General features: G+C 43.0%; 1 protein-coding gene across 3 annotated transcripts in view; it reads left to right on the top strand.

Annotated features, from left to right (window-relative positions):
* Positions 1 to 24,442, top strand: part of LOC115156088 (glycerol-3-phosphate dehydrogenase, mitochondrial) — a 52,789-nt gene that overhangs the window by 7,902 nt on the left and 20,445 nt on the right. For 2 of the 3 annotated variants that reach the window (XM_029703366.1, XM_029703365.1), the window contains exons 2-13: positions 3,525 to 3,631; positions 4,231 to 4,402; positions 7,121 to 7,245; positions 8,416 to 8,513; positions 9,318 to 9,481; positions 13,151 to 13,315; positions 14,406 to 14,550; positions 15,492 to 15,685; positions 19,079 to 19,213; positions 20,094 to 20,269; positions 21,236 to 21,367; positions 22,363 to 22,521. In XM_029703366.1, coding sequence (XP_029559226.1) covers positions 3,530 to 3,631; positions 4,231 to 4,402; positions 7,121 to 7,245; positions 8,416 to 8,513; positions 9,318 to 9,481; positions 13,151 to 13,315; positions 14,406 to 14,550; positions 15,492 to 15,685; positions 19,079 to 19,213; positions 20,094 to 20,269; positions 21,236 to 21,367; positions 22,363 to 22,521 — 1,767 coding nt within the window. In that variant the 5' untranslated portion in view covers positions 3,525 to 3,529. The remainder of the gene's footprint in view (positions 1 to 3,524; positions 3,632 to 4,230; positions 4,403 to 7,120; positions 7,246 to 8,415; positions 8,514 to 9,317; positions 9,482 to 13,150; positions 13,316 to 14,405; positions 14,551 to 15,491; positions 15,686 to 19,078; positions 19,214 to 20,093; positions 20,270 to 21,235; positions 21,368 to 22,362; positions 22,522 to 24,442) is intronic. The other variant, XM_029703367.1, reaches the window with a different exon arrangement.

Genomic DNA, 24,442 nt, shown 5'->3' with positions numbered 1-24,442 from the left:
GGCGCCGCCATGGTATGATGGAGGTACCTGTTCACCATTCACATTGCGACAGTAAAATGAGGATAGAGGCCTTTGCATAGTACTGCCTCTATATCAGTCAGTGATGAATATTCATGAATCACAGTGTCATGACATGCTCTGTAATTGGCAGCAACATTAGTAATGACACTGCTGGTATTGAGTGCCTGCATATTCATGTCGTGGGCCAATATTTCCGAGTTGGGGTGTTATTTCCCCCCCTTTTTTCTTTCTCAAAATGTATTCTGAAGCTGCAGGTGGCCTTGATGCCACAATCAATTGCCTGTTGGATTGTGCTCGAGTGAAAATCAGGGAAACCAAGCTTGTTTTGATGATTAATCTAGCTTGCCTAATCATTGTGGAAGACAAGGGGATCCAAACAGGCAAAGTTAGGCCTAGCCTAAATCTCATTGTTACGCTTTGTATGAATTTAGGTCTAGCATGTTTTAGGCCAGTTTATCTACTTGTATTTCAAATAGATTTTTATTAGATGCGATTTTGTCTTACCCAGTCTTAAATCACCTCTCTATTATTCAATGAACTCATTGTAATTTATCCATATTAGAACCAGAAATAGAGGAAACCATGAGGCAACATTGTCTCTGACTCTGAGCCACTGTTTACTGTTATTCTATCTTAGCTTCATAATTTGCTGTGATTCCATTTCAGTCCTTCTAAAGTCTCCTGGAATGGATGAGGGAATTGGCTCAAGTTTTGTATAAGCATGGCTTTCTCCTTAAGCAGTTGGATGGCAGGATTTTCTCACCTTGTGCCTGTGCTCCAACTTGTGGTGCTGATGAGGAGGCTGTCCTGGCAACAGTTGAATAGGTTGGGTCAGGGTTCCCCAACTGTACTTGGCCACCCAAGTTTCCTGAGCAAAAAACAATAATATATTTTTTATTGTTGGACATAAAATACCTTAAAAACACTAGCAAATCAGCTCCAAGTGATTTAAAAAATCTGTTCCAAAGTATTCCCACGCATAATTTAGATATACACTGAGTATACAGAACAATGGACACTACAAGGTGTTGAAAGCGTTCCACAGGGATGCTGGCCCATGTTGACTCCAATGTTTCCCACAGTGTGTCAAGTTGGCTGGATGTCCTTTGGGTGGTGGACCATTCTTGATACACACGGGAAAATGTTAAGCATGAAAAACCCAGCAGCGTCTCCGTTCTTGACACAAACTGGTGCGCCTGGCACCTACTACCATACCCCTTACGAAGGCACTTAAATCTTTTGTCTTGCCCATTCACCCTCTGAATGGCACACAGACATAATCCAATTGTCTCAAGGCTTAAAAATCCTTCTTTAACCTGTCTCCTCCCTTTCATCTACACTGATTGAAGTGGATTTAACAAGTGACATCAATAAGGGATCATAGCTTTCACCTGGATTCACCTGGTCAGTCTATGTCATGGAAAGAGCAGGTATCCTTATGTTTCCTACACTCAGTGTATGTGATCATACAGAAATGTAAGCAAGGTTTGAAAGTATTATGTTTTACTCAAATACAGTTGAAGTCGGAAGTTTACATACACCTTAGCCAAATACATTTGAACTGAGTTTTTCACAATTCATGACATTTAATCCTAGTAAAAATTCAGTTTTAGGTCAGTTAGGATCACCAGTTTATTTTAAGAATGTGAAATGTCAGAATAATAGTAGAGAGAATGATTTATTTCAGCCTTTATTTCTTTCATCACAATCCCAGTGGGTCAGAGGTTTACATACATTCAATTAGTATTTGGTAGCATTGCCTTTAAATTGTTTAACTTGGGTCAAACGTTTCGGGTAGCCTTCCACAAGCTTCCCAAAATAAGTTGGATGAAGTTTGGTCCATTCCTCCTGACAGAGCTGGTGCAAGTGAGTCAGGTTTGTAGGCCTTCTTGCTCGCACACACTTTTTCAGTTCTGCCCACAAATATTCTATAGGATTGAGGTCAGGGCTTTGTGATGGCCATTCCAATACATTGACTTTGTTGTCCTTAAGCCATTTTGCCACAACTTTGGAAGTATGCCTGGGGTCATTGTCCATTTGGAAGACCCATTTGCGACCAAGCTTTAACTTCCTGACTGATGTCTTGAGATGTTGCTTCAATATATCCACATAATTTTCCATCCTCATGATGCCATCTATTTTGTGAAGTGCACCAGTCCCTCCTGCAGCAAAGCACCCCCACAACATGATGCTGCCACCCCCGTGCTTCACGGTTGGGATGGTGTTCTTCGGCTTGCAAGCATCCCCCCTTTTCCTCCAAAGATGACAATGGTCATTATGGCCAAACAGTTCTATTTTTGTTTCATCAGACCAGAGGACATTTCTCCAAAAAGTACGATCTTTGTCCCCATGTGCAGTTGCAAACCATAGTCTGGCTTTTTTATGGCGGTTTTGGAGCAGTGGCTTCTTCCTTGCTGAGCGGCCTTTCAGGTTATGTCGATATAGAACTTGTTTTACTGTAGATATCGATACTTTTGTACCTGTTTCCTCCAGCATCTTCACAAGGTTCTTTGCTGTTGTTCAGGGATTTATTTGCACAAGTACGTTCATCTCTAGGAGATAGAATGCGTCTCCTTCCTGAGCGGTTGACGGCTGCCTGGTCCCATGGTGTTTATACTTGCGTACTATTGTTTGTACAGATGAACGTGGTACCTTCAGGCATTGGGAAATTGCTCCCAAGGATGAACCAGACTTGTGGAGGTCTACAATTTTCTTCTGAGGTCTTGGCTGATTTCTTTTGATTTTCCCATGACATCAAGCAAAGAGGCAGTGAGTTTGAAGGTAGGCCTTGAAATACATCCACAGGTGCACCTCCAATTGACTCAAATGATGTCAATTAGCCTATCAGAAGCTTCTAAAGCCATGACATCATTTTCTGGAATTTTCCAAGCTGTTTAAAGGCACAGCCAACTTAGTGTATGTAAACTTCTGACCCACTGGAATTGTGATACAGTGAATTATAAGTGAAATAATCTGTCTGTAAACAATTGTTGGAAAAATTACTTGTGTCATGCACAAAGTAGATGTCCTAACCGACTTGCCAAAACTATAGTTTGTTAACAAGGAATTTGTGGAGTGGTTGAAAAATGAGTTTTAATGACTCCAACCTAAGTGTATGTACACTTCCGACTTCAACTGTATATCTGTTTGGGCTTTTGCGGTCAATTTGCAGTCTCCAAATATTTGCAATTATGTTCTGTCCCACTGGCCATTCACTCAAGAAAAAATTGGCCCGTGGCTGAATCTTGTTGATTATCCCTGGGCTAGGCTCTGGTTGAGATTGATGGTATCAGGAAAAAGTCACACACCAAACCACCGCTGTTAGTCAGGTTACATTAACCAACACAACGCTAACTTCCTTGAGAGCAACTTCCTGAACTTTGAGCAAACTGAACAAGCAAAAAATGAAGGCGTATGTTAATACCAACTGCTTTCAAATGCAGATTAGTATCATGACTAGTGATGTGTGTTTTTCTCAGTTCCAGTTGTATTTTGTCTTACAGGAGGCATGGCGATCCGAAAGGCAGTCAAAGGAACTGCTGTTGTAGCAAGTGGAGGCTTGGTAGCCTTTTATGGCCTTACGCAGCTGACCGAATACAGAAAAAAACAGGTGAGCCTCTAGCGTCCACGTTGTTGAAATGCTACAGTGAAACTTGAAGACTGCATGTCAACCAGGTCAAATACTGTATGTGCAGAAATCAACTTGGCCTCGGTTACTTTTTGGTGACCTTGGTAATGTTTGTCCTTGTAGATCTCAATTTCTTGATGTATTAAAACGTTTATGTGTAGAAACGATTAGGCCCAGTTATCAGCAGATGGTTAGGGAAGGTTAATCCCTTCCCTCCTAATAGACTACTTCACTTCATTTTTGTTTGGTGTAATGCTCTTTTATTGTACTTTACCATCTTAGCTTAACATATATGCATGTAGCATGCAGATTTTGCCATTAATCTAGATGGACAATATTTTGAAATGGGGTGGGGTAGTAGGGAGGTTGTAATAAATTAGCATGTGATTTATTGTTTTTTATTCCTTGGTAGGGTCTGAGTTTTTTCCCCCACAGAAAATGCCTGGTTTCTTTTTTCCTAAATCCATCATAAAGAATGTGAAGACGTGCATAATAATGAAACACATTTATTAATGTGCACTGTCCCCTGGAGTCATATGACAATGAAATGGATGACTGGTTTGTTTGCGTGGATGGTCTAGGCCCGACTCTCGCGCGTGGAGGCGGTTGAACAGGTGAACATGGCCTTCCAAGACGAGCTCCCGTCCAGGCAAGCCCAGCTAACGGCCTTACGCAACACCCAGGAGTTTGATGTTCTCGTTGTAGGGGGAGGAGCCACGGGCTCAGGTTGTGCCTTAGACGCCGTGACACGGAGTAAGTTGCCTTTTGCAGTCTTTGTCACTTGCAGTCTATCAGTTGTTCCTAATGCGTTAACTGTCCTTTCCCCTACATGTCTTTTGCATGTGGATCATTTCTGTCATCATGTTATAGAATATCATCAACAAACAATAATCTGGGCTCATGGAATGACTAATCTCTGTAAAATAACTGCTAAGAAATATAGTGAAATTGGCTGATTGCTGTACATAAACTATGACCACTTCATTGTGGATATCACAAACTATTAAGGCAAAACTATTTTGATTAGTCTCACACATTTTTCTGTCTCAAATCCCCTTTATTCAGCTTTCACAACAGCTGCAGTTTGAATCCGCATTTAGTAAGGATTTTGAGCTGCTGTACACTTTTGTTCCAGTCCCCCCCTCACAGCATCAGGAGGATATTCTCTGTCCTGATGTTGCATAACCTTCTAGTCATGGTGCAGAAGCTGCCTCCAAGCCATCTCCCTGGGGTTCAGCCCGTAAGGAGCTTCAGAAGCCAGCTACGGAGGCTGAACTCCAGAATATCTAGGATTCTTTTCCCCGGAAGAGACTAAGAGTCCAATCACCAAAAATGTAAAGATATCTATTTTATTCCCCTTGTGGTTACCATTACATCCTAATCAATTATCTATGCTGCTCCAGTGTCCCTGCACTTGTAAATATGGTATCGGAACTGACTTTTTAAATATTTCCTGTATATAGTATGCTTATGTAACAGTATAGCTTCCGTCCCTCTCCTTGCCCCTGTCCAGTGCTCGAACCAGGGACCCTCTGGACACATCGACAAAAGCCACCCTTGAAGCATCGTTACCCATCGCTCCACAAAAGCCGCGGCCCTTGCAGAGCAAGGGGAACAACTACTTCAAGGTCTCAGAGCGAGTGACGTCACCGATTGAAACGCTATTAGCGCGCACCCGCTAACTAGCTAGCCATTTCACATCGGTTACACTCACCCCCCTTTTGACCTTCTCCTTTTCCGTAGCAACCAGTGATTCGGGTCAACAGCATCAATGTAACAGTTTAGCTTTCGTCCCTCTCCTCGCCCCTACCTGGTCTCGAACCAGGGACTCTCTGCATACATCGACAACAGCCACCCTCAAAGCATTGTTACCCATCGCTCCACAAAAGCCTCGGCCCTTGCAGAGCAAGGGGAATAACTGCTTCAAGGTCTCAGAGCGAGTGACGTCACCGATTGAAACGATATTAGCGCGCACCCGCTAACTAGCTAGCCATTTCACATCGGTTACACTTACTTCAAATCAAATGTTATTTGTCACACGCTCCAAATACAGCAGGTGTAGGCCTTACCGTGAAATGCTTACTTACAAGCCCTTAACAACAATGCAGTTTAAGAAAATAGAGTTAAGAAAATATTTACAAAATAAACTAAAAAACAAACTAAAAAAGTTACAAAAAAAAAAAAGTCTGGGTGGCCATTTGATTCAAAGTTCAGCAGTCTTATGGCTTGAGGGTAGAAGCTGTTATGGAGCCTTTTGGACCTAGACTTGATGGTCCGGTACTACTTACAGTGTGGTAGCAGAGAGAACAGTCTATGACTTGGATGACTGGAGTCTTTGACAATTATTTGGCCCTTACTCTGACACCGCCTGGTATATAGGTCCTGGATGGCAGAATATTTGGCTTCAGTGATGTACTGGGCCGTACGCACTACCCTCTGTAGCGCCTTAAGGTCTGATGCCAAGCAGTTGCCACACCAGGCACTGATGCAACCGGTCAGGATGCTCTCGATGATGCAGCTGCATAACTTTTTGAGGATCTTGGGGCCCATGCCAAATCTTTTCAGTCTCCTGAGGGGGAAAAGGCGTTGTCGTGCCCTCTTCACGACTTTCTTGGTGTGTTTGGACCATGATAGTTTGTTGGTGATGTGGACACCAAGGACCTTGAAACTCTTGACCCGCTCCACTGCAGTCCCTTCGATGTGAATGGGGGTGTGTTCGGCCCTCCTTTTCCTGTAGTCCCCGATCAGCTCCTTTGTCTTACTTACTTACTTTATTGTGTATTTCACACTTCCTATTCTTATTTCTTGTGTGCATTGTTGGGTTTTGAGTTTACAAGAAAGGCATTTCACTGTACTTGTGCATGGGCTATTGAAACTTGGTTAGAGTGTTCTTTAAGCTGTTTTTCTCCTTTATCGATTTGACTGTCTAATGGTGAAATAGCAGGGGTTTTGTAAACCCCCGCCGTATCCCCCTTTCCTAATCCACATTTATTTTCCCTTTCTTCCTTTCAAAATTGGGATTTACGGTGTCTATCTCTCAGGGACAGCAAACAAGCCTCTAATGGTGGGAGTGAGGAGCAGTTTCAATGTTAATGAATTTTATGGAAGTCAGACAATTTCTCCTCCAATATACTCTCTTTTTAGATAACAATATAATTACAAAAACATGATCAAGTAAAGTGATTTGAACCGTCTTTTTTTATTAAATGTTTTACTTGTTAGGTCCTTGAATTATTATCAAACATTTTGACTCGTTTTTCTGGTTCATACAGTCGATGTAATGAAAATGTTTGCCGTTTTTACCCAATGGAATATGTATGCCTGCACAATATTTCTCCCATCATCCATTATTACAGCAGAAGTACATGCATATGAAAATAATGTGTGATGTATTCTAAACATTTGGGACAGTAAGTAGCCAAATCTCAGCTTGCTGTTGATCTGTTGCCTTGGTTCCCTTCCCGCTGTCAGATCTTAAAACTGCCCTGGTGGAGCGAGACGATTTCTCATCTGGGACCAGCAGCCGGAGCACCAAGCTCATTCACGGAGGAGTCCGATATCTACAGAAAGCCCTTGTGAAATTAGATTACGAACAGGTAAATGCTTCATTTTTTCTCTGCAGCTGACACTTATCCGGTGAATTCCTGGTCCGTCTGGTCGTATTGCTTTATTTACCATCTGGAATCATTTTTCATTCAAAAAAGGTCTTGACATGCTCGCCTTGAGTGAGTGCCTATGATTTTCTAAGTTATTTCAAAGAATTCCTACAACTGGGAAAGAGAGGAAGGAGTAGCTAGCACCCCTGTCATTATCAAGACAGAATTAGGCTAATACAGGAAATGTATATCAGAGTAATGGGAGGAATAAAGCATTTGGGCCTTCTTTTGACTGTTTATTGTTAAGAAGAGTCACCCAGGTTCGAACTCAAATGTCACAGTTTTCTGTTACATTTCAGAGCACTTGAAGAATCTCATTATTTTAGGGCTGTGTTTTTTTTTTTAAGTCTTATTTTCCTATCTGTTTGAACATGCTGGGGTCTTGGAGGTGAGCTGGAGAAGGGGCCAATTAGTGTGATTGCAGGAAACATAACTGCAAAGTCAGCAGCAGTGCAGCAAAGTACAGGCTACTCACCTACTCTACAAGCCAGCGTGGAAATGGAAAGCAAATTAAGGCAAATCATTCCATATTTGCTTTGGGCCGGCCACTTTGGTCATCCGTGATAACAGTAACGTTTACATGTTTCTTCTAGTAAATGATTAATCACCATTATACCATTTAAATCCCTCACTTAAGAAGACATGACCCATGTATACTGTATATCTGTTGTTCTAAAGAAATACAATGAAGCCGATGTTACTGTATTTCATAGCACGCCATTAGGACACAAGGGTTAAATGGCTATTTATTCACACTTAATGGTTATATTCGCTACTGTGATAGGAGTCAGTGTAGTTCAGTATTTTTTCTCATGTGACCTCAGCACTACCGTATTAGGCATTGAGAGAAAAAAATCATATATAACCAGGCTTCAGAAAGTGCTAAGTGGATACGATTGAGCTTGTACTAATTGTTTTATTTATTGCAGTTATGTTTTTAATTGTCTAATTTTGTTCATTGTTTTAATTTTGAAATTGTATTATTAGAATTGTTTTATCTTTTTATCCTGGGAAGCACGCTGCGTTGCATTCCATGTCTGACACGTGCTGTATAAATAAAGCTTGATTTGATTTGGATGTAATCCATTTGGATCTTCTTTTCTCCTCCAGTATATGATGGTGAAGGAAGCGCTGCATGAGCGTTCCAACCTCCTGAATATCGCCCCTCATCTGACTGCACTTTTACCCATCATGCTCCCCATATACAAGTAAGAATAACCTCCAGTCTCCTCCTCTCATTTCGTTTCTCACTACATATACCACCGAAAATACCACACGCAGCTGTAAACCTTTCCCTTGGTAAAGACATAACGTTTTGAAGATGGCGATAAGTTCACCTGAATGGCAATAAACTTTAAGACAACCACCCGGGGCTGAGAGGCCCATTGTGGGTATGGGTAAAATGGCTGATGGTCCACCTGTACCTGCTCACAATCTCACAATCTCACCATCTCACCCCAGCTCTTTTGAGCCTTGTGTGAACTTAGGGGCTTGATTTGATTGGTGATGCCTGGTATCATGAGCATTAATTGCACATGACATTTAAGATCCTTCTCTGGTATTTAAAGCGGTGAACAGGTGTGTCTCATTACTGAAGGGTGTGGGAAAACCCGGATTGGCTTCCAGTGCTCTGCCATGCACTGCCTAAAGTCATCATGCCAACACAGACCCTATATCCGTCACACTCAGAAGTGCACATCTTATACCTACCTCCCCAATTCTATTATAGTCCATAAACCTCAGAATGTATTATTCATTGTATATTTAGCGTGAACCAAAAAAATACACTTACAGAATGACGCCTAATTGATTCATAGTAAGTCATCGGAACTTGATGACATCGCCAAGTGGCACTTTCTTATGACCTTTTCTGATGATCTTTTTGATTACAGAACGTCGAAATGCAGCGTTTTCACATATGTAGACACCGGTATGGTGCTGGAGATATTGAACATGAGGCGAAAAAGTGGTGGAACTCCCCTTTTAATTGTAACTTTTCCATTGTGTGTGAGGTGGTGGCAGCTTCCCTACTACTGGGCAGGGATCAAGATATACGACCTGGTGGCTGGAGCCCAGTGCTTGAAGAGCAGCTACATCCTCACCAAGACCAAGGCTCTGGAGCTCTTTCCTATGTTGAAGAGAGACAAACTGGTTGGAGCCATTGTCTACTATGATGGTAAGCCGCAAACCATTTCACCAAATATAGAACCACTGATCCAATCAGTCAAAACTGCAAAAAAAAGACTGCACCTTTTTAAAGTCTTTTTTTTCCACTAAGAATCCTGTTTTGTATGTGTAATCTGTGTCACTAACATATATGATATAATTAAGCAGTAAAGCACGAGGAGGTTTGGTATATTGCCAATATACCACGGCTAAGGGCTGTTTTTATGCATGACGCAACGAAGAGTGCCTGGATACAACCATTAACCATGGTACATTGGCCATGTACCACAAACCCCCAAGGTGCCTTATTGCTATTAGAAACTGGTTACCAACGTAATTAGAACAGTAAAAAGTATATTTTTGTCATACCCACGGCTTTCAGCCAATCAGCATTCAGGGCTCAAAACACCCAGTTTATAATCCCGTATAGAATGTAAATTATTATTTTATCTTCTGAATCTTTTGTCTTTCATGTTCCTTCATAGAAATAACTCCTTTTCGTTCACAGCAATATAATTGCTGGCTATGTGAGCGTAAACAAATTAGAAATAGCCAGTAGGCGTTCTCTTGTTGGTTCCATCCAGTCCCAGGAACCATCTTTTCTCCAGGCTATCCGTGTCGCGTGTTGGCATCAGAAAAGCAAAGCATATGTTGATTGTTAGCCGGGGTGTACATAGCATGTCCTGTTTACTCAAGGTCTCCTACGTAGCCTCAAACTCCCAACTTGGTTTCTCCGGGCTATCTGTCAGACTTCATTTAACATTTGAGGATATGTGGATTCCCATGTACTGCAAAAAGGCAACATATTTCTAAGGGAATGTGGCTGCGATCTGAGCAGTGATCTATCTGTCAACCTTACTCATTTAGCAGAAGTAAGTGGGAGAGAGGGTGTTATGCTGGAGCGATATAATTTAGCTCTGTTTTATAATATCACTTTTCTGTTGTTGTTTTTTTTCAATGTCAAAATATGATTTTATATATTTATTTTTAAAAAGCACTTCACTAGATATCATATTATTTTGGTAAATGACTGAAAATTAAAAGGTGTGAAGACCTGGATAAAAATATTGTATGTGTTTTTTTCCCTTCTGTTATTCAATCGGCAACAATTATGACAATGACATTTTAAAAGCTGACCTTCCTTATGTGGGATTGGGCTTTGACTGCTTCAGTTTATCTCCTCAGGATTCCTCAAGCCATCATGCTCACATAGTTTCAACATGTAGACATGCCTTAGATCATACAATTTAGTCCAAAATGATCAAATTGATTGTGGAACAACACACATGAGGAGCTATAGATCACAATATTCAAACTGAAATGGATCCATTTCAAAGTTGATGGCAGTGAATAGTATATATATATATATATACAGTGGGTTAACTGCCTTGTTCAGGGGCAGAACAACCAATTTTTTTACCTTGTCAGCTCGGGGATTCGATCCAGCAACCTTTCGGTTACTGGCCCAACGCTCTAACCACTAGGCTACTATGTCCTATGCAATATTACAGTATAGCTGGACTAAGGTGATATATGACAATTATTACACTTCATCATTTTCATATGCATTTTTTTAGGAAATACAGACTCTGTGTGTATTTATCTCTCCTCCCTTCGTTGCCCTCCTCTCCTTTAGCCAGAGGAGTCATTCGCAGAAGCGTCTGGGATAATAACTGCGTCCCCCGCTGTACCTGCAACAATTTAATTGGACAAGTCAGCCCAGCCAAGCATCTCTCTCTCTCATGACTGGGAGACATGATGTCATTATTGTCCCTGTCATTTTGCAGCATTTTGTCCAGCCGTGGAGTTCCTCTCACTCCAGTGAGTTTTGTATCTCCAGGAGGCGCGGATTATAGTGGAGGAGGAGGTACGGGGCTGTAGGGGAGGGGGCCGGGGCTCCCACTCAACTGTCTCTCCTCTAGGGAGACATGACACTCGGCTCTCTCCCTATGCTCATTATTGATGGCCTGTGCTTTAATGTTCAGATTATTTGTATTATGTATTATCGTTATTAGCGTTATCAGATTATAATCCCGTTATTATAAATATGGCATTGTAATAATCCTTTGTTACGTTATCTGTCTAATCCTGGAACTAAATCACATTGAACATTTTGGTAAGTGTAGCTGTAATCGGATTATTTTAACATTGTGATGGATGTAGCTGTAATCTAGGCGATGCAAATGTGTGACTGGCAGCGGAGCCAGGCTCATAGCGGAGAGCTGTGGATCATGAGGTTAGAGGTCAGCAGGGGGCTCAACAATCATCCAGGATCAGACACACTGACTGTACATGGACAACACAGCACTATGTTAGCCAACCATACACTCTAATGGGCATATTCAGCCTACAGAGATGAGGAAGTGGATTCTATGGTCCTCCTAATACATCATGGCAGGGCGCATACTCTTGTATGTAATTCATTCTAAAATGTGGCCTTTAAATGTGTTGTTTTCTCATGTTTTACTTTTTGTTTCCAATTAATGAATTTATTTTTCTTAGTGGTGGAATGGCTCGGAGCATGCGGTAGCATTAACCAGCAGAGCCTACCAGTTACCTAGCCTCTGGTCGTTCAAACCGCAAATAAATCAAGGCACAAAAGAACATTCCTGCAAAGTAACAACATTCTCTTCCCCTCAAGGCCAACAATGAGGACTTGAACCTCGCCTGGCAATAACAAATAGAAAGAAAGTCGCCCAAGACACCAACATTAAAAGTGATTAATCATCTCTGTTCTTTTCTCTACTTTGAACCAAAGGATTTTCCAGCGATAAATCTTCAAAGATGTACATAAGAATCCCTTCCTAATGAAACCGGGCTTTGTTCATTTGTCACCTTTTTAGACCCTTTCATTTAAATTACAAAACTTATGACCTCCTGACTCTTGAATATAGATCTGGGTATATTCTCAAGCCAGCGAGGGATTAATCCATAAATCTTGATACCAGATTCCTCTCTTCATTAAAAGGATTCTGAGGAGGGATCTTCTGCTTTACAAGTAGATCCGTCACTGTCAGAATCCCACTCCTGATGCTGATGTACCAGGGACATTGCAAATAATTATTTTCAATGCTCACTACCATGATCATTTCCCCACGTTTTGCACCCATTTTGAAAAAGAGCAGTATTATTGATTGGTTGTAAGTAGATTTTATCCTCACTTGACCTAGTCCTCTGTGTTTCCTAACTGGACTGCGTATTCAATCTGAATAATGTGTATGAAGTATACACATTATAGTGATCATGTTCCACGTAACTAAATTAGTGTCCTCATGTTTGCAGGCAGCGATGGCACACTCGTGCATGTGGTGTGTATACAGAAATAAGCATGGGTTATTAGAGAACGGGTAATCAATTCCCAATCCTGCGTACTTGGTAGGTTTAACACTTTGACCAGCCCTGCCGTGCCCAGCCCGCTGCTGTTCTTGTGGAGCCCCCCAGCCCAGTGCCGGGTGGTGGGTGGGGGTGGGGTGGGGGGGCTCCACAAGAACAGCACACACAGGCCAAAGGGCCACTGTGGCTTTAAGTGTGCTCCTTGTGTGGCCAGAGCAGCCATCCCACTGATGCAAAGTGACAGGGACAGATGTGACATATCGGTTCCGACACACTTCCATACCACCAGTCACAGGCTGGGGGTGACTCACATCCTCTCTCCCCTGGTCCTGTCCCCCCGCTGCAGGACAACACAACGACGCTCGAATGAACCTCGCCATCGCCCTCACTGCTGCCAGGTATGGGGCTGCCATAGCCAATTACACTGAAGTGGTGCACCTACTGAAGAGGGTAGATCCTCAGATGGGCAAAGAGATTGTCTGTGGAGCGCGCTGCAGGGACGTGATCACAGGTGAAACTACAGCTACAAAGCCGGCGCTTCCGCCCTTCCTCCCTGCCCCCTAGCACTCACCACAGGGCGTTAACTCTCAGAGCCTGCCTGTTAGGTAGCCCTGTTAATCAGTGGTATTTTGCACATAGTCATTGCAGATCTAATGTGGGGCTTTAATATTTTATAAGCATTTTATGGTGTAGAGAGCTCCTTCCGATCTGCTAGCAATATAATATGGAATTAGCGTACTCCAAATGGCCTAACTTACCTTTTAAATGTCACGCATAGGAGTGGCTTTGGAGGAATAAAACATAACCAAGATTTGAGGACCTCAACACATGACTGCCCCCTGATGTTTTGAAAGATATATAAGTGTGCGTTCTTTCTGAAGAAGAAGAAACGGCTCACTTTCTTGAGAGAGAGGCCTCACAAGGAAAGGGCTTGTAAGAGTACTTTGAATCACTATTCGGCGTTAATTCAGTTGACTGTATCCCTGTTTCTCTCTACAATATGAATGTGTCAAGTGTTACAATGTATATGCTTGAAAGTGTCATTTTTTTTATGTCTTTCAGTTTTGCTTTCCTCTGCTTTCGTTGTGACATGGCGTCACAAGTCAAATTAGGAGGGTAGTCCATTCTTTAGGTCGTTGTCAAAACGGATCATTTAGTATCATCATGCTACGTTTGATATGGGCCCCATTTTGTAAAGGCTCGTCAACATCAAGCAGCACATCAAGCAGCACGTTGGCTCGCATCCCAAATGGTACCCTAATCCCTACATAATGCACTACTTCTGATCAGCGCCCTATAGGCCCTGGTCAAAAGTAGTGCAGTAAATAGGGAATGGCGTGCCATTTGGGATGCGTGCATTTCCCTTTGCGCATTAAAAGCACTCCCTCGCACATTGCCTCTTGGGCTGCACTTTGACACAAAGAGGCGAGAGGGAAATTAGGTATGTCTGGTTCCTATTAATTACAGTCTTCTGAAGTCTCCCATGGACACACGCGAGCCACTCTATTACGGAAGGGGTGTTGGCTGATAAATGAATAATCCCGGTTGTCACTGGGTACAGATGAATGGCCCCTGGTGATTGATGCTGTTTTCTTTCATAGGGCAGGAATTTGATGTCAGAGCCAAATGTGTTATCAATGCCACGGGACCTTTTACCGACGCACTGCGGAAAATGGATGATCAGAAGAACCCCAACATCTGTCAGCCCAGTGCTGGGGTGCACATCGTCATCCCGGGCTATTACAGGTAACAAACGACGCCCCCTTCCGTCTCCGTCACGTCCCCCCCCCCCCCGTGCATCACTGCATCATTAGCGCCTGCCTGATCAATTCATTAGCACCTTTGGCTGAGCCACGGAGACAGGGTCAGCCAGGACAAAACATAGGCACTCTTAAGATACAAGAAGCTCTTGCATGGATGGTTCAGAACAAGTGCTTGGTGCTGAGGGGCTCTGTTCAGGGGCATCATGTCTCTTTGTGTTTCTTCACACTCCCTGTTAGGTCGAAAAGGCCATTTAGATGAGTTTAATCAAGCTAACAGATGGCATTGTATGCCGTTTATCTCCAGATGAATATGGATTTTTGAAGAGAGCTTTTGGCCTACTCAACCAGACTTTCCTGTAATGCCTATACTTTTAGGGAAAAAGGTGCTATCTAGAACCTAAAAGTCCCCATAGGAGAACCCTTTGAAGAACCCTTTTTGGTTCCAGGTAGAAGCCTTTTACACATTACTACATGGAACCAAAAAGGGTTCTCCTATGGGGACAGCCGAAGAACCCTTTTGGAATCCTTTTTTCTAAGAGTATACTCAGTGCTGGTTTTCTTGTTGATGCATGTTATTTGTGTTTGCAGGGCAACAAAAAGTGCCCCCCCCCTTTCCCGCCACCTCTACCCCTCCCCTGTTTCCTGTATTAAATTGAGTCAGTACCTTGTGCATGTGTTTTAAACAGGACAATATGAGTGCTATGCTGTCGCTGGAACTATACGGGAGCAGCGGCGTAGCTGGAATTGAAACCAGCAGAATTAATCTCCTGGAAAGACCGTTGACAGGAGCCTGATTATGGGGTGTCCCCCAGTCGGCCCGCTCACGACCCCCAGCAGACCAAAGGTTAATGCAGTCTTCTTGTTTGCTTCCCCCACTCTACCTCCACCACACCCCCTCACCACACCCCTGCACCCTACCCTCAGTCCAGACAACATGGGGCTCCTGGACCCAGCCACCAGCGACGGACGCGTCATCTTCTTCCTGCCCTGGGAGAAGATGACCATCGCCGGGACCACGGACACGCCCACGGAGATCACACCGCACCCCATCCCCATGGAGGAGGACATCAACTTCATCCTCACGGAGGTCCGCAACTACCTCAGCCCCGACGTCGAAGGTGACTATGACCTGCTATGACCTGCTTATGGTTTCTCAGAGGGATTCACAGTGCAGGAGTAGAAGATCTCTAGTATAATCATGAATTGACATTTCTTTACAAACTTTTGATAATGCAAGATGCGTTATCTATATAATAACTCAATTAGCCAGTTATATCTTTATAATAACTGGAATATCCAGTCATTTCAGAAGTCTGGATCGTTTTATAACAATGGTATATCAATGAAATGGTTGTATTCTAAACAGCATCGTTTTTCAAGTCAATCTTCCATAGGGTTATGGAAAGGAAGGCCATGATGCTAAAGGTATAAAGGTAGCAATGTCAACACATACTGTATTTCCTTCACAAGCCATGAATCACTGGTGTGCTATACTTTTACACTCACGGCACTATAATGACGTTACAATCATACCTAATTCATAACAGACATTTATGATAATAAATACACGTCCGACAATCTCACAGTGTTTTTTTCCCCCCCTCTCTAGATTTACAAATGGCTGATGGAGCAAGCAGCTGACTGATATAAATGGGCTAATGTGACGGCAGTGTAGCACAGTGTAGGACTTCCACCAGATATTAATTCATCAGGCGGCCACAGAGTGCAGACAGATACAAATTCCTGCTTTAATTATGTATGGGACCTGCAGTCGAGAAACAGGAGACATCAACCAACAACACTCTGAGGATTTCTTATAGGAACTTTGTGAAGCCCTATTTAATTTCTTCTATAGTTATTTTGTTTCCTTCAACTATAATGCATTGCTGCCCGTTGTTTCCCTAAACACTTAGGACAAAATAGATTATCTGTTTTCTACTCACTATACCTCCACATGGGAGGTTTGTTATGAATAAGTGAAAAATAACCAATACCACATTAAATTATATTGTTTTCGATTTGCGATTTTTACGAGACCTTCCTGGAGCCCTCGTTATGTATTTTGTATATGTTTTTCCGATTTGGGGCCTCTGATGGCCTTGCCGATTGACTGGTTTATCAAAACCCAGGGAGACTTTATTAAATGAAGGACCGTTGGGTATCTAAACAGAATGCAGTGCTATTGATTTTGGAGAAGTGGTCTAATTGTTTTCAGTGCACAAGGTGTTGTCGAGATTATTTGATTGATTAGCTTGATTCTAGTCTATATCCACATCCTCTCCTGGCCAGCCAATCTAATGGCACAGTAATGCCAAAACACTGCATTCTCCATCATTATTTTCCATCTATCTATATCCAGCATAAGATTTACCCCAAAACGATTTTGCACATTTCCTACTCATTGGCTGCCCAGCTTTCCTTCTACCAAGACCTCGAGACAGTAGAGAGGTGGCACCTGTACGGTACAGTAGCTCTGTCTGTATGGAGCGTATGGAGGAGGACTATGTGTCATGGTGGCTCTGCGGCTCAGGTCTCAGACCAGCGTCCAGGCGGCTCCAGGCTGCAGCCAGCATGCTCTGTGCTCTGGACAGCCCGCCAGGCTGACATGTGGCGTATGTCTGGGCGAGACCCTGTCTCCCCAAGTCCTGTGGTCACAGTCGGAGCAGAAGACCCTACGGCCTGAGAACCAAAAAAAAACACACGAGTGTGAAGTGATGGAGCCGGCGGCCATGAGGGAGCGGACTTTTCTCCTCCGTCTCATCTCTCCGTCCTTGCCTGTGGACGTGCTGGGGCTCCAGACGTGGAGTCTCCAGTAATTCTGAACGGCAGAGGAAAGGAGAAGAGGAGGATCTTTCCAGGGGGGATTTGTCACATTATGCGGCGGTGACACCTCAGAGGAGACATAGTGGCCTGGAGTGGACAGGCAGTGTCTCCTCAGTCCTTCCTCCAGTCCTTCCCGTAAGGAAGTGGTCTCCATGGCTTCTCACAGTCACACCAACCTCTGAGTGACACCCAGCAGACAGTTCCAGATCCCTACTGGAATCAGACCTGGGTTCAATTACTATTTGAAATCATTTCAAATACTTTAGCTGGGCTTGATTGAGCTTGCCTGGCACAATGGAACCAATAGAATAGGCATAAAACTGCGAATACCGCCCATCTGGCACTCCAAGCAGGCTAAATCAATTGCTAATAGTGTTTAAAAGATTTCAAATCGTTTTGAACCCAGGTCTGACTGTAACAGGACCGTACCAGTAGCACACCCCTGGCCTGCTGTTGCTGCAGCTGAAGCACTGGGCCTGCTTTGTTCTTCTACTGCAGTACAGACTGGACTCCGTTATGTCCGAAATGGCACCCTATTCCCTATATATAGTGCTCTACTTTGGACTTGGGCCCATTGGGCTCTGGTCAAAAGTAGTGCACTATATAGGGAATAGGTTTCCATTTGGAACGCATCCCTCTCTCTGCATGGTGGAATGTTTCCACACGGCCTCCATTCCCTGATAATGAGTCATCCCAACAAAGGACCCATCAGTTCATCTCATATTGTCTCTTATAATCCAAAAATGGCACTCTTTTTCATATTGTATCCTTCACATCCCAGACAACCCACATTTCTGCGTGGAAGAATATGTCCTTTGTTCACAGACAGATTTTTTGAGGAAGGGTAAATGTATATGTTTTCAGTGTGAGTTGAATGGTTTTTAGGTATGAATCAATCTCAGCAAGACTTCTGAGGCTGTCCTAATATGGACACCATACTGGACTAGGAAGTATACCCACAAAGTTCAAGTCAATCAGACTGAGCCGGTGAACTCTTGAATGCGGCCAGCAGGTCCCCTATGTTGAATACAGCCAGAGTTGGAGACCGAGCGGGCTGTTTCCCTATTCCCCTATATTGTGCACTAGTTTTGACCAGAGCCCTATGGAACCTGGTCGAAAGTAGTGCACTAAATAGGGAACAGGATTCCATTTGGGCTGCAACCAGAGATGTTGTTTATCATGCATAGCTCTCACTTTGCACCGCCGTACAAATGAGCTTTGTCTCTATCTGCTCCCCTTTTACTGCCCATGTGAGGCCTTCAGCCCCATAGCTACTCAGCTGTCATAAATGTTTAAAAAATGCCCTTTGATAACGAGTTTGTCATTGTTTTATTCAGAAATATCAACCAGCCCATTATAGTGGCAGCTATTTTTTCAATCGATACACAACAGCATATTAATATTTAATTCTTTATATGTCACCGCGGTATGAAGAGAGAGCGGCTGTTGTGGTGTATGAGTTGGAACTCATTTATTTTCTAGCAGTAGAGGAGGGAGGTGTTATTTAGGCTTGCAAGGATTCCACTAGCTGTCCATCACTCTCATAGCTGTGTGTCTCTCCTGCTTTGTGTAGCCTAACGTGTGTGTGTGTGTGTGTGTGTGTGTGTGTGTGTGTGTGTGTGTGTGTGTGTGTGTGTGTGTGTGTGTGTGTGGGGTCTCACTCTGTCTGGACTCTTTGTCCTGTGCAGTGAGGAGAGGAGATGTCTTGGCAGCCTGGAGTGGTATTCGTCCGCTGGTCACAAACCCCAACTCCAAGGACACTCAGTCAATCTGCAGGAATCATATTGTCCACATCAGTGACAGCGGACTGGTCACCATCGCTGGTTAGGCTGTACAGTCAAATGTTTCACTGCATTTTATCAATGCTAATCATGCTGTACATGTAACTTACTCTGTGTGAGATAATATAGGCCTATACTTGAATTGCAGCACTAACAAGTCTATTACAGGTAGTGTGGTAATAACACCATATTAGCACAAGTCTATTACAGGTAGTGTGGTAATAACACCATATTAGCACAAGTCTATTACAGATAGTGTGGTAATAACACCATATTAGCACAAGTCTATTACAGATAGTGTGGTAATAACACCATATGAACACAAGTCTATTACAGATAGTGTGGTAATAACACCATATGAACACAAGTCTATTACAGATAGTGTGGTAATAACACCATATGAACACAAGTCTATTATAGATAGTGTGGTAATAACACCATATGAACACAAGTCTATTATAGATAGTGTGGTAATAACACCATATGAACACAAGTCTATTACCGATAGTGTGGTAATAACACCATATGAACACAAGTCTATTACAGATAGTGTGGTAATAACACCATATGAACACAAGTCTATTACCGATAGTGTGGTAATAACACCATATGAACACAAGTCTATTACAGATAGTGTGGTAGTAACACCATATGAACACAAGTGTATTACAGATAGTGTGGTAGTAACACCATATGAACACAAGTCTATTACAGATAGTGTGGTAATAACACCATATTAACACAAGTCTATTACAGATAGTGTGGTAATAACACCATATGAACACAAGTCTATTACAGATAGTGTGGTAATAACACCATATTAACACAAGTCTATTACAGATAGTGTGGTAATAACACCATATTAACACAAGTCTATTACAAGTAGTGTGATAATAACACCACATTTTAAATCCTTGTCTAGGTGGGAAATGGACAACATATCGCTCCATGGCGGAGGATACCCTGGATGCTGCAGTGAAGGCCCATAACCTTTCTGCAGGCCCCAGTAAGACAGTGGGCCTGATGCTAGAGGGAGCTAAAGACTGGACTCCTACCATGTACATCCGCCTGGTACAGGACTATGGCCTGGAGGTGGAGGTGGGCACAACAACTAGTTGCAAAATTCTGTTAACTTTCCCAACATTCCCAGGTTTTCCTGAAATCCTGGCTGGAAGATTCCCGAAATCAGGAAGGAATAAGCAGAAGGTCCGGAATCCTCCACCTAGGGTTTCTGGAAAACCTGGGAATTTTTCAAAAGTTACCAATCATTTTAGGTAGTTGTAATGATTTATCGAGGTGCCAACTTTAAAGTAATGGTCTGCCATAATTGTATGACATTAATTTGTAGGAGAATACTAATGAATAGTCAGGCCCATTTGTAAAGCTGAATTGAATGGCTCCTTTAGTACATGAGTCCACACAGTCCCAGAAGCTGCTGTCAAATGAAAATTGTGCCATCAGTACCCTGACATCTCAATGATGAGCCGCATGTGTTCATCTTGGCCAATGAGTGAATTGAACACCAGTGCTTTTAGCACAGTGTATTAAAGGTGCTAACAGTGCAGCTTGCACTCTCTCTGTCACTGCACCACTCAGACACATCTCCAGGACAGTCCACGCCATGTTAGACTTCAAATGAACTGTACAATGACCTGCAAATGACAAGCCGAGAGAGTTGCAGCCCCCTGTGACTTAGTGTGAATGAGATTTAACCCTTCGTTAGCGCGGAATAGGGAAGAAAGCCTAATCTATGATCCTGATGTTGCCGGAATGTTTAAAAAGGTCAATGTGCTGATATTTTTGACAGCGCGTGACCTTTTAGTGAAAAAAAGTAACCAAACCGGTTGAATTGAAATAACTTCTTCTTTGTTTAGTTCTGGCACATAATGTATCACAGTCAAAGCATGCTGTCTCCTCTGCAGCCATCTCCACCATGAGTGACTCGACTGTTAATACATCGTATTGATCTCATATCAAAAGGTGCTGTTTAAATGCAATGGATTTCCCAGGGACCATTGGCCCATTCTGGATTTTAACTGGATTGCAAATGTGTGTGATGTCCAGGTGGCCCAACATCTGGCCTCTTCCTACGGAGGGAGGGCCTACGAGGTCGCCAAAATGGCCCATGTCACCGGCAAACGATGGCCCATTGTCGGCAAACGCCTTGTATCTGAATTCCCCTACATTGAGAGTGAGGTTTGTGTGTACATTATATCTAGGGATGCAAAATTCCAGTCACTTTCCCAAAATTCCCAACCGGGAGTTCTGGGAAACCTAGGAAGCTACTGTAGTTAAAGACATGCTCCGGTACTTTGGCGATTTAAGAAAGTATTTTTTTAACTTCCCACTTTGGGCTAGGTGTGTTAATGTGTAGATCATACATGCATAATCTATGAACAGAATTACTGTTTTACCTCAATTAGCCACAAAATCCCTAGTTTGAAAGCAAATGTTTTCTTGAAGCTGTGCCTCGCTATTTTCCCTACATTTCCCCTCACCCGGGTCAGTCCCCTAGCAATTTGAGTTCTAGAAAATGAGCTTCAGCCCCTCGCATTTGAATGACACCTAGCAAGAGACCTGCCCAGCGTTATCCAATGAGTTTGCTGGGCGGGCCCAACAGCTGAGAGAGAGAGAGAGAGAGAGAGAGAGAGAGAGAGAGAGAGAGAGAGAGAGAGAGAGAGAGAGAGAGAGAGAGAGAGAGAGAGAGAGAGAGAGAGAGAGAGAGAGAGAGAGAGAGAGAGAGAGAGAGAGAGAGAGAGAGAGAGAGAGAGAGAGAGAGAGAGAGAGAGAGAGAGAGAGAGAGAGAGAGAGAGAGAGAGAGAGAGAGAGAGAGAGAGAGAGAGAGAGAGGAGAGAGAGAGAGAGAGGAGAGGAGAGAGAGAGAGAGAGAGAGGAGAGAGAGAGAGAGAGAGAGAGAGAGAGAGAGAGAGAGAGAGAGAGAGAGAGAGAGAGAGAGGAGAGAGAGAGAGAGAGACGTGGTGCACATATCTGCACATACAGTTTGTGACACAGTACGCAATTTTCAGGGACCACTTTTGGCTCGCGAGTGCTACTTTCAGAACTACTTGCTAAAAAGTATACAAAAGTACCGGAGGATCTCTTTAACTCCTAATCAACAGAGCTAACAGAAGAGTGAATAGGTGAATGACCAGAGGTGCATTAAGTGGAGACTAAGCATTATATTGTTTCCAGGTCCAGTATGCCATTAAAGAGTATGCGTGCACGGCCATTGATGTGATCGCCAGGCGCACGCGGCTGGGCTTCCTGAACGTGCAGGCGGCCGAGGAGGCCCTTCCACGCATCGTAGACATCATGGGAAAGCAGCTGACATGGAGTGAGCAGAGGAAGAGGGTGAGCTGAACCACTCTCTCACAGTAGGGTTGCAAAATTCCAGGAACTTTCCCGAAAATTCCCAGGTTTTCCAGAAATCCAGGTTGTAGGATTTTCAGATTTCCTTCTCATTTCCTTCTGATTCCAGAAATCTTCCAACCTGGATTCCTGGAAAACCTAGACATTTTGGGAAAGTTAGTGGAATTTTGCAACCCTATTTCACAGACAAGAACACTGCATTCAAACCGCCACATCTTTCCTTAACCCATTCGTACAGTATACAGTCGGTATGCAAGAAAATTCCTATTGACTGGCACCATTCCCAGTATCTCTCTCCCATCCAGTCACTGATTTTCCCGCTCGGATATTCCCACACGTGCATTTTGATCGACCTCACATTAACTTGGATACATTTGATCTTTATTAAGAGCCATAAATTGGCTTTGGTCATTACCGTAGGTTAATTACTGAGGTTTGCTTTATGCTGTTGCTACATTCACACTGTAATCATATGCAGCTAACAAAAGCCATTTACTGCTTGGGTATCCCCTAAATAGGTATTGTTTTGATATTTCTATTCCAGTCTAGGTTTTGTTTGTATTGGACTATTAATAGAGAAATACCTAACTAGAGCTTTGATACAGTTTGATTCTCATGAATTCAGATGGGGCCTCACCCTTCCTCTAATTCTCCTTCTACAGTAGGACCATTGAACTTTAGCCCAGTCGTGGAGTGATTCTCGCCTGCATTCCTTAGAGCACCTTTACCAATCCATGACAAGTCAAATTCAAAGCAAACGGGTATTGAATGAGAATGTATTAATTCACCACTATGGATAACTGACCTCTGTTATTACCGTATTTAGGTTGAGCAGGTATTTAGAAAGCCACTAACCTACAGCATTCGTGGTAGATTGCAGGCCACCTGTTTGTATGTGGGTGTTTGAGTGTCTGCTATGTGATCAATGTGTGCTAATGGTAGTAGTGCTACTGCTGCTGTGATGAATGTCTGGTATTCTAATGGGCCATCAAATCAAATCGTATTGCTCACATACACATGGTGAGCAGATGTTATTGCGAGTGTAGCGAAATGCTTATGCTTCTAGATCCGACAGTGCAGCAGTATTTAACAGGTAATATCTAACGATTCCACAACGAAACCTAATATCAATCAAATTCCACAACAAAACCTAATACCCACAATCTATTAAAGGAATGGGATAAGAATATATAAATATAAAATATATGGATGAGCGGTGACAGAGCGGCTAAGATGCAATGGATATAATAGAATAGATAGTATAGTATACAGTATATACATATGAGATAAGTAATGTGAGATATGTAAACATTCTTAAAGTGGCATTATTAAAGTGACTAGTGTTCCATTTAAAAAAGTGGCCAATGATATCAAGTCTGTAGGTAGGCAGCCACCTCTCTGTGCTAGTGACGGCTGTTTAACAATCTGATGGCCTTGAGAGAGAAGCTGTTTTTCAATCTCTGTCCCAGCTTTGATGCACCTGTACTGACCTCGCCTTCTGGATGGAAGTGGGGTGAACAGGTGGTTATTGTCCTTGATGATATTTTTTGCCTTTTTTTCTTTTTTCTTCCTGCAGTTGCCGTACCAGGCGGTGATACAGCCCGACAGGATGCTCTCGATTGTGCACCTGTAAAAGTTAGGGATTTCAATGGCAAGACACATTTTTCAGCCTCCTGAGGTTGAAGAGGTGCTGTTGTGCCTTCTTTACCACACTGTCTGTGTGCATGGACCATTTCAGTTTGTCTGTGATATGTACACTGAAGAACTTAAAACTTTCCACCTTCTCCACTGCTGTCCCGTCGATGTGGATAGGGGGGTGCTCCCTTTGCTGTTTCCTGAAGTCCACAATCATCTATTTTGTTTTGCTGACATTGAGTAAGAGGTTATTTTCCTGACACCACAC

This window comes from Salmo trutta, chromosome 20 (assembly GCF_901001165.1).
Source record: "Salmo trutta chromosome 20, fSalTru1.1, whole genome shotgun sequence".
Classification (NCBI taxonomy): Eukaryota; Metazoa; Chordata; class Actinopteri; order Salmoniformes; family Salmonidae; genus Salmo; species Salmo trutta.
Note: the sequence above shows the minus strand (reverse complement) of the source record. Positions and strands in the feature narration are given on the sequence as shown.